Consider the following 11,076-nt stretch of genomic DNA (forward strand, 5'->3'; position numbering starts at 1 on the left):
GCCCATGTAAATTCACAAAACATAGTAAAACTGATCCAAGATAAACCAAGTAACAGCACATAAAGGAGGTTCCCTGTAGTACTTTACTCCTACCCTTGTCTCATTTTTTCTCGCTGGAGTCTATCCCATGACAGGGTGTGTCACGGCTTATCTCTTGGCGATCCCTTCCTACCTGCTCAACAGGATTAGCCACTCCTGTTATTCAGCATAGGTGTGGAGAGTGGCGGCTTTACAGCAAAAAGTGAGAAAACAGGTTCAGGTGGCTGAAGAAGAGCCTTCCCGCCCCCTGCTCGGAGCATAAAAGGAGACAGCATCAGCAGTTAGACACTCAGAGGGACTTGGCTCTCCTTTTGAAGCTTGCACATCTCCAGCTTTCCTTTGCTCAGCCAGCGGACAACCTTTAACTCTGCCAAGATGAGGAAGGCAATGTCAACCACAAGCTCCACCAGCGTCCGAAGATCCTACGCCACACCAGTCAGCAGTGTCTCCAAGACCAGCTACGGTTCCAGTTATGCCGCTGCACCCAGCTACTCTGGTGGTTTCAGCAGCATGTCTTTGACAAGGTCAGGAGGCTATGGTGGCTTTGGCCAGCAGAGTTTTGGCCAGCAGGGTTGCGTGCCACATATCACAGCTGTCCAGGTCAACGAGAGTCTGCTGGCACCAATTCCTTACACCTTCGACAAATCTGTCGAGGTTATCCGTACCCAGGAGAAGGAGCAGATCAAGACCCTCAACAATCGCTTTGCCTCCTTCATCGACAAGGTTGGTGTCTACCTCTCTGCCCCAGTTCATTTACTGTAAGCTTGATTTGCCGTAGATAATTGCAGCTAATTCTGCCATCTTTAATCGTTACGTGAAAGTAAATGACGAGAAAGTTGAATTCAAATTCAGTGTTTAGGATTTTTGTAGGCTGAAAGATAAAGAAACCGCAGAGCAGGGAAGCTGTGGATCTTATCCTTGTAGCACAGTCAGCTCTGACCTGTGGTGTCTAGAACCAGAGGAACTCATAAAAATATTAAGTCAGACTGTCATGCGACAGTTTGCCTCTTCATCCTTTTATTCAGAAAAAAAAAAGAAAATACTGCATTTGCTTGGATGGCCTGTAAGAGTCCATGGCAGCTAACTCTGCCCACTAAGTAAACATAGCATCAGTGATATCGATGCTCACTTCTCAGCTGGTCAACCGGAATAAAGAACAGGGACATATATGCACTGCTTCCACGGAGTCCAAAGTCTGCCATTTGCACATTGCACACCTATCACCTGGTTGTTAGGGGCAACATGAATGTTAACTACATGGCTGTAAATCCACTTTCACCTGATTCTATCTTAAAACCACAAATTTCACCTTGAAGTTAAAGATGTCTTTTTAGTGCTCTGTAGTTTCCTGCAAACACTTCAGAAAATAACCATTTCATGACACACTACTGCTTTGTCTTCTTTGCCTAAAGTGCCACACCTAGTTTTTTTTATGGCTAGAGAAACATTGTGGTTATGATAACTCAATAAAGGCTGGAGGTTGAGTCACAGCCCAACAATAGAAACATTTTCTCAGACGCTCCTGGTTTTATGAACCTTTTGGTGTCATCGGCATCATGTTGTGCCAAATTAAAGCTATTTATGCCAATATAAAACAAATTTTTAAAGAGTTTGCACTCAAACTGAGGCGACGATGAGTTGCAACTGTTTCAGCAAAGGTGTGGCAGTTTAGGTAGGTGTGCATGTAATCAGTCGCACAGTGTAGACATTCTTAAGCATTATCCCTGAAGTGACACACCCTTTAAATCTTTGTTTTGCACAACTCCTCTCAGTTTTAATTCCTTTTGCTTTTATCTTTCAGCTTAAAATATTTTGAACTACCAAACATCGTTCTATATCATTTCAAATATATGAAGAGCACTACCTCAAAAACTAACTCAAAAAATAAAAACATAATGGGGTTTCTTTTTCTTTTTTTTCCATAGGTCCGTTTCCTGGAACAGCAGAACAAGATGCTGGAAACCAAATGGAGCCTCCTGCAGGAACAAACCACAACCCGCTCCAACATTGACAGCATGTTTGAGGCCTACATTGCCAACATGCGCAGACAGCTTGATGGGCTTGGCAATGAGAAGATGAAGCTGGAGGGAGAGCTGAAGAACATGCAAAACCTTGTTGAGGACTTCAAGCATAAGTTAGTATTTAGAAAAAAAACACAGCATATATGCCCAGAGTTTCTTTCACTTTGCAGATGTTGAAAGCGTGGTATGCTCATGATTTGCTTCGTGTTTCACCAGGTACGAGGATGAAATCAACAAGCGTGCAGCTGCTGAGAATGAGTTTGTGCTCTTGAAGAAGGTGAGATGACATGAAAATGGCTCTTTTAATTGTGTCAACTATTTCTATGGATTAGTGTGGAAAAAGTCTCACGAATTTTTGTTTCTTGTATTTCCAGGATGTCGATGCTGCCTACATGAGCAAGGTGGAGCTGGAGGCTAAAGTTGATGCACTTCAGGATGAGATCAACTTCCTCAGGGCCGTGTATGAAGCTGTGCGTATAACTTTTACGGTTGAAATCGAGCTACTTGATACAGAATTATGACTACTAATTTAGTCATAATTCTCCTGCACAAATGAGCTAATTCGGCAACTTCTTTGTGTAGGAGCTTCGTGAGCTGCAGGGACAGATTAAGGACACCTCTGTTATTGTGGAGATGGACAACAGCCGTAACCTTGATATGGATGCCATTGTGGCTGAAGTCCGTGCTCAGTATGAGGACATTGCAAACCGCAGCAAGGCCGAAGCAGAGATGTGGTACAAGCAGAAGGTAAGCAACATTAAAGTTGATATTCTTTCCCTTATTCTGCTGCAAGTGAGCGTTTAACCTTCCTTCCTTTTGGTTTTTGATGTTCTGTTTTTATTTTTTACTGACAGTACGATGAGATGCAGTCCTCTGCAGGACAGTATGAAACAGACCTGCGCTCAACAAAGGCTGACATCGCTGAGCTGAAGCGCATGATCGCACGTCTTCAGAATGAGATTGAGGCCGTCAAAGCACAGGTACACTTCAGTGACCTCTCGTCTGTCAAGCATTATTGTTTAGAGTCTCGTTTAGACGTTCAGACATTTGTGACATCATTTCCCACAGAAAAACAGCCTTGAGGCACAGATCAGCGAGGCTGAGGAACGTGGTGAGTTGGCAGTAAAGGATGCCAGGGCTCGCATCAAGGATCTGGAGGAAGCTCTGAATAAGGCCAAGTCAGAGATGGCCAAGCAGGTGCGCGAATACAGTGACCTGTTGAACATCAAGCTCGCCTTGGACATTGAGATTGCCACCTACAGGAAGCTCCTGGAAGGAGAAGAGAGCAGGTGGGAAAAACTTAAATGTTTATGTTTCAAGGCAGAATTGTAAGCTTAGCCACCACTTTAAGCACTAACATGCCGTTGTTTCTCTCAAAGACTGACCAGTGGAGGATCCAGTGCCACCATCCATGTGCAGCAAACCACCTCCAGTGGTGGTAGGTGTCCAGCGTAATTTATCATTATCACAAGTAAACCAGTGTAATAGCAAAGAAAAAGAAAGGTTAACCTTTCCTTTTTGTTTTCTACCACAGGACTGTCCAGCAGCAACTCTGGGTTTGGCTTTGGTGGCATGTCTGGTGGTTATGGTGGTACCATCACCAAGTCAGTCACACAGCAAAGCAGTTCCAAAAGATACTATTGAAGCCTTTTAAAAGGAGAGCCACTCCCTTGCACTTCAGAAACTTTTTTAAATCTGTACTAAATCAACGCCCTCTCATGGTGCTAAGCAATGCTGTCACATGTGTTCAAGAAACTATCTGAGCATCCCAAAAATAATCAGCAACTCTTAAAACTGGTAACATTTGTCTGTCCTGTTCAACAACATATAACAGAAGTTTCTGAAGGCTCAGGTCAGTTAACATTACAATGTTTTCTTTTTCTTTCTGCACTGACATCTTATAAAAACAAAAAAAGAAAAACAAAGGCTAATGTGGAGGAGTAAAAGACAGATAGTTTGAACATCTGAACTATGACGCTTTTGCAATCTGTGTTGCAACAGTCTTGCTTTTCGGTTGCCTGATCTGCTTGATGCTAAATTGGAGCAAGTCACCGACCAAACCTGAACACCGGAAAAATATGAAATTTGAAACATTTAGTGAATGAACATGTTTACATTTGAAACCTGTGAGCTGATTGGTTATTGACTTGCTCCTTTTTGTCTTGTTCAAACTCTCATTCAGTTTTTCCGCCCGTTGCCTTTGACCTCAAATGATGTTGAAACCAGGTTTATTTTATGGAAGGAAGCATTCTAAGTGGCTTGATGCTTGAATGTTACTGAAGACTGTATGAACATCCCATTAAAGTAAATCTGAGAAAAAAAAACAACACTCTTTGTTATTGTTTTGATTACTGAAAACAAAAGTAAACATGTTTTATAGTTTTTTTAGTCATGGAGCCTTCACATAAGAGTAAAAATGTCCCACAACTGCAGTTTCTAGTCATGTTATAATATGACTACACATCAGCACACACAGCAAAGTTCTCAAAGACACAGGAGAGCGAGTATGGTGTGAAAAATCTGCAAAGTTTCCTGACCTCAACCCAACAGAGCAGCTTTGGGATGAAACAGACCAGAGACTGCAAGCCAAACCTTCTAATACCACATCTTACCTCGCAAATGGGTTTCTGGTAGAATGATGCAATATTAAAAAAATAATAATACCACTCCTAAACTTTCCAAGGAGTTTAGCTGGGCCAAAATTGTATTTAATCCTTTGACTTAAGGAAAGGACGTCACATGTATGTGTGAAAGCAGAAGAGCAAATACTTTTGACAATAGAGTCACAGTAAGAAAACCTGCGGTTGTATTCGTATGTAATTATGTGCAGATATGCGACTGGTTAAACGTTTGTGATCAGAGCATATCAAAGGCGAGAAAGTCAGCCATCGTTACGATACAAACATTTATAGTTGTCGTCATCCACCCAGGGAATATTTTTTCTTCATCAAAATGCTTCAAACTAGTCATTATTTGAGCTTCTACAGGGAGTCTAGTGTCTATTCAGCTAAATGGGACATTTAGGGACCATTCACAAACTGTTAACAAACTGTTATCGGCTGATTTTATTGTAGTTGTGTGAAACAGATTAGATTTTTTAAAAGGCACAGAAGGATATTTCTTTAAATACCACCTGGCAATAATCATGTATCACTCACTTTTATCTTCTGAGGACCTAAGGTTAGAATAAGTCATAATAATGATGCTGTTACATGCCAAAAATCTCACGTAGCTAATATAATAATAATAATAATCCATCCATCCATCCAGCCAGCCATTTTCTGCTCACCCTTTGTCCCTAAAGGGGTCGGGAGGGGTGCCAGTGCCTATTTCCAGCTACGTTCCGGGCGAGAGGCGGGGTACACCCTGGACAGGTCGCTAGTCTGTCGCAGGGCAACACAGAGACATACAGCACAAGCAACCATCCACCCACTCACACCTAGGGAGAATTTAGAGAGACCAATTTTGGACTGTGGGAGGAAGCCGGAGTACCCGGAGAGAACCCACGCATGCACAGGGAGAACATGCAAACTCCATGCAGAAAGACCCCGGCCGGGAATCGAACCCAGGACCTCCTTGCTGCAAGGCAACAGTGCTACCAACTGCACCACTGTGCAGCCCTAAATAATAATAATAGTAATAATAATTAAACATTTAGAGGAGAATTTTCCCCACCTCGAGGTAGATAAAAGAAAATTGCTCACATTGCCATGATCGATTTTCTTTGCTGTTATGAGTATTTTTAATGTATCCTGAAGACAAATACTCCAATCACCCAAGTCTCAGTGTTTATGGCCTCACTACATTGTAAATCCTCACTATATGAACCCATAGTATAAAATGTACAATGAAAAGCAGAAACTGACAGGTACCTTTCAGCTTGCTCAGCTTTGGGAAGAGGCGGCGGACGTTACAAAAGGCAGTAAAAACAAACGGTAGAGGTGCATCATGGATTTGTAGGGGGTTTTTCCTCCATACTAACAGCCATGTATAAAATTCAAACGGTATGCCTTCAGTGTGCAGTCTTCTTCTGCCATAGCGCAGACAGAGCGCAGACAGTGACACCGCTGACACCAAGCACACACCAACCATGAAAGCATGAAAGAATCAAAGCAACACTCCATGTGTGCTATTAATGAGTGAATAGCATTATAACATGACATAAAGTTCCAAAAAGTCAATTTTACATAATACTCCCCCTTTTAAATTCATAATGTTTTTTAAATTTCATTTATACCTGTTGGTGCTCAGGTGTGTGGCTCTATTGCCTATTTGCACAACATAAATGGATTTCATTTGAGTAATGTCAAAGAAGATAACCCACATGGGCCTGAGGAGCTGCAGAAGTAGCTGCTTTGTTTCAGCCCCGCTTCTCTCTGCCCTCCAGCTGATGCATTGTGTCTCCTGACCGGTGTTCAGATGCTCCAGCTCTTAAAGTGGGATAGATTTATAGAGCTGTCAGTTATGCTCTTGCAGCTTTGGCCTTGGTAAAAAAAAGAGGTAATGAAATAGTTTTTTTTAAGGGTGTTGAATTATTTGGGGGATTCTAAACAATAGCATGTTTGGCATTAACATGTATAGGAGGAGTTTTTTTTTTTTTTTAATTCACAGACAAGTCCTCAGCATCTTTTGACTGACTTAATGCATGCAGAATGCTGCTTCAGCTTCTGTTATTGATACCCACCACTGAGGAACTGCTGAATGGTTCTTTATGTGTCCAGCAGCAGTATTTCTTCCATACATTTAGCAAAGTCTTACTTTTGAATCAAGGGTAGGACAGGAGTGGAGACAGACTGTCTTTGCAGGGTCAGCTGAGGAAATGATTAATGGTTGCACTAATTTTAAACAATGTGAACTAAATTTCTGGTTCCAGAGCCAGCACTGGGTAAATGGAGCATTGCCCGACAGTCCAGGTAGGACCTGCAGTCTTATCTTTTGCCACAGGTGAACTCATCCTCGTGTTACACACCTGCTGAAAATTGTTGAGCAATACCGGAAAAACATAAATAGAAGGTGAGTGAGATGTTATACCAGGATGGCGGTACTTGTTTAACTTATATTATCTGCAGCAACTATTCAAAACAAGTATGGTACATGTCACAGTCATTAAACCATTTCACATTTACTTGATTTAATTGTTTGCTAGATCTTTGCAGTCCCAGTCTGGAAATCATGCCTCCATTCCCCAATACAGAGGCTTGTTGTTTTTTCTTTTCTTGATTGTAAGTTAAAATTATATGTAATGCTTCATTAAGAAAAAGGTTGATTGTGGTGGGCATAGGTCTCAATGTATACAGAGATTTTAAGAAGCTATTGTTTAAAAACTCAATTTTCTATTATTCCATTCTTAATTTCTAAGGTTATTTGTAAAAATGCCAGAGGACTTTTTATCCAGCTGACTGAAAAAAGGTTGGATCTCTTTTTCCAGGCTTGGGACAAAAACAAAATTGGCTGTTTGCAAATATATCTGGTCGTGGTAAAACAAAATAAAGAATTAAATGCAAATTATCTGCAAAACAACTATAAGTTAACATTAAAACAGCTTCATAGAGCTGAAGAAAGAGGGAGATTTTTGAGGTCTTTGGCAGCTCAAGACAGCACTGAAGTCTGGATGTTTCCAGGCAGCTTTAAACACCCCCATCCCAATATAGCCTCTGACTTGTGTCTCTTTTTTTTCTTCAAAGAAGCATAAAAACTTTCATCCTTTGAAATCAAACTTTGCTGTGTCCTCTAAGAAATCTTTCTGAGGACATATAAAGAGAGAACCATATCAGAAAATGTCATTTTAGAGCGCTTATGCAAGCCTAATGGGTTGTCAGCTTCTATCAGAACAGCCTGACTCTTGACACTGGGTCTACCAGAAAAGCTTCACAGACAAAACTGTCACTGTGCTTTCACAGCAGCTTTTAAGATTTACTTCTCCGCTGTCTATAAAGAACAAGCTAATTCTCGCAATCTAAATTGAAAACTACTGGAGGGTAAAAACACAGTGTGTCAAACACAAGCGAGAGCCGAGACCAGAGAGAACCATAAAGTGGCTGATGCGTTGGCACCCATCAGGGGGGATGTTATGACCTTGAACCTGGAGAAATAAATAGTTGAACAGAGAAATACACACTACCTACTATCTGTGTATTCGCTGATTCTTTTCATAAACTTACAGTTATGCTCAAAATTATTCATACGGCAGACTGATTTAGATTTCAAAGTATTTTTATTCAACTAAGAAGTGTGTTTTTGAAAAGAAATGAGATAAGCATATCGGTTAAACAAAATTGTTTTATACATATTTCTGGATATGTACCTGTCAAAGAAACCATGCTTGCTTGTACCATCAGACTGTCTTGATTTGTTTAACACATGGTTTCTGCATGGCTCTATAGTAACAGGTTAGGCCCTTCATTTGTACAGATCTCAACCTTAGCAATTTTGATCCATTTTTCATGCATGTCATGGTGAAACATTTTTCTTCATTTCCATAAATGTATTTATTGTAGTCTTGAATGAGGATTTATACCACCTAGAAAGTGAGAACTATCTGTCCAAAGAAAAAAAGATCCTGCTATCATCTTTTACATTGATCTTTTATGGATGCCGAGTTTGTTTTATGTCTCCGAGCTCACCATTAAGGATTTTTCTCCTTGTGCTGGTGTGTGTGGCTTTTGCTTCTCTGCAGGAGGAAGCGTCCAGCGCTGGTTCAGAGAGACAGGTTGATTAAACTCAGCTCTGGTACTGCGCTAATCGTCCTCTCCTTTTTCACGGAGTAACCCGGTGGGAAGACTGCCTGCAGTTTGGGTGACTGAAGTTGTTACAGTTCTGAAACGCCTCCAATGTGTTGCTGAAACCCAGGAATTTAAAGTAAGCCATAGCTGTCATTTGATTATGCTTCTGTATGTAGCTGAATAACTACACAGATATTTCTCAGGCTTAGTTATCTCAAGCATTTATGGTGAAAAGGTCACATTTCAACATGTACACACAGCTAAACGCCCCACCTTGTATTTCTCACGCTTAAAAGTAATGCACATGATGTTTTTAATTATGTGTAATTGATAAACGAGGTGTAATAGTACCCTTGATTATATTGTCTGGTTGTAGATTCAGATATATTAATGTTATCGCCATTTACCTTGTAGTCAGAAACAACAAATACCCCTGGTTATGCCAGGGTAAATATATATTCTGAATTTATTTTAACACTGAAAAAGTAAGCACTAATATACAACATTCAAATTTCAGAGGCATTTTTTATTCAAATTCTTATGGCACATATTTACTTCCATACACTTGGATACTTCCATTCTGCAACCTTAATAACATTTTTGCTTTTAAAATCTACAGGATCTGCAAACAATAAACTGACTTTTTAAAAAAAATCTGAACCTTTTAGAGTCACCCACAGTGATGTCTATTTTTAGTTTGCTGTGGATATATGTTTTTATTGTTGTGCCATGTTTGGTAAAAATGTACTCAGACGTACAGGCTATAAGAAAATATATTCCAAAAGGATTATGTGCAAGAAGATTCCTGCATTGAAAGCGTCCCTGTCCAAAATCAAATCTGACTAACCAAAATTCAATCCAGCATAGCACTTTGATCACATCCTCTATTCTATTTAATCATTCTCCCAAAAAGCCGATGTGTGTTGTAAATTTCATAATGCATGAAAGACCAGCGTGCTACAATATTTCTCTGTATTTCTCTTCTATTTTATGTCTTCGTATATCTGATCATGATGTTCTTTTTAAGTAAGAAGAGAAGCAAATTAGAATTTTCACATTGTTGCATGATGGACAACTACCAGATTGTTTTTTTTAATTATTTATTTTACAATGCATACTTGAATCAGAAAGCTCACCCAGTATTCAGCAAAATGTGAGTGTTTCATCTCTCAGGGTTATTAGCCGGGATAATTATTATTGTCTGCTGTTTTCAGAAAACATGATGTCAGTGCTTACCAGTGGAAAACTGGTTGATTGTCCTTGCTGAAAGCTGTATCTTCTAACAGAAATATGGTGCTAATACTTCTGCAGTAGTTTCATTATTGATATTATTGACCAACATTGATCGATTATCGCTGTCATTATGTGCTGTATCTATAGCTAACCTTTTGAGATTTGCTTCTCCTGCAAAAGATGCTCTGTGCCATTTTCTTCTCCGTTTCCTTCAACTATGAAGGACAGATGATTTGAATTCCGCCTGGCTGTGCAATCTTGCATCTGATGATTTCCAGTTGTTACGGTCATGTTTCCTGGCTGCTCAGCATCCATTAGTGACACTGATTAACCCCGCAGCGTGTGACTGTTTGCCACTCGATGGGGCCAGACAGCCAAAGGATCTGAGAACAGGCCAAGCCAGAGAAGACTTGTTAAAATGTATGAGTTTCATCACATCTTATTGGGGCTTTTTCATGTGCTGGTTAAAACCGAGATGTGCTGGACTGCTGCTGAATGAGACCATCAATTGCATTTTCAATGAGGCTGCCTTTTGAAAAGCGATGTGTACGGATAGCCTGTAATTTTCTCCCTCTTCAGTTGAAAACACGCTGGCACAAGCTCTTTGAAACTAAGCAACAGCAAATGAGTCAATTTTTTTCCCTTTTTGTAAAACGATGAATCCGTCACGTCGTTGCTGAAACATTTTTTCAGAGGAAGAAACATTGAAACAACCATGAGACAAAGCCATTTCCTCTCAGGTTTGGTCAGCATGTAAAATGCAAGCAGAAAATTACCACAGAATTATACTTGAAAGTGTAAGACCTCATATAAATTGTGTTTTATAGCCATGCTGTCGATATAACGTTTCTGTATTTGGGTAAACAATGCGATCATTTAACATTCGGTCTCTGTGGATCGTGTGTAGATTTGAAAATGTTCCCCTTTGAAATTAGACCTGCATTTTTACTGCATTTTCTAAAGTGCACCTACGGAAATGGCATGCCTGAGAGGTGAAAGGTGTTTGCACTTTTTGGGCCCCGGGGAGCTGGTCCGACTACTTTTATCTCAAATGAGCGGAC

At 40.3% G+C, this 11,076-nt stretch overlaps 1 protein-coding gene across 1 annotated transcript; it reads left to right on the forward strand.

Annotated features, from left to right (window-relative positions):
* The first annotated feature begins 306 nt into the window (after positions 1 to 306).
* On the forward strand, positions 307 to 4,387 carry LOC114135470 (keratin, type II cytoskeletal 8-like). Its single transcript, XM_028002779.1, has 9 exons — positions 307 to 762; positions 1,965 to 2,173; positions 2,277 to 2,337; positions 2,435 to 2,530; positions 2,643 to 2,807; positions 2,915 to 3,040; positions 3,129 to 3,349; positions 3,440 to 3,498; positions 3,595 to 4,387. The coding sequence occupies exons 1-9, from the start codon at positions 415 to 417 to the stop codon at positions 3,702 to 3,704; spliced, it is 1,395 nt and encodes a 464-aa protein (XP_027858580.1). The 5' UTR covers positions 307 to 414; the 3' UTR covers positions 3,705 to 4,387.
* The last annotated feature ends 6,689 nt before the right edge of the window (positions 4,388 to 11,076 follow it).

This window comes from Xiphophorus couchianus, chromosome 20, assembly GCF_001444195.1.
Source record: "Xiphophorus couchianus chromosome 20, X_couchianus-1.0, whole genome shotgun sequence".
NCBI lineage: Eukaryota > Metazoa > Chordata > Actinopteri > Cyprinodontiformes > Poeciliidae > Xiphophorus > Xiphophorus couchianus.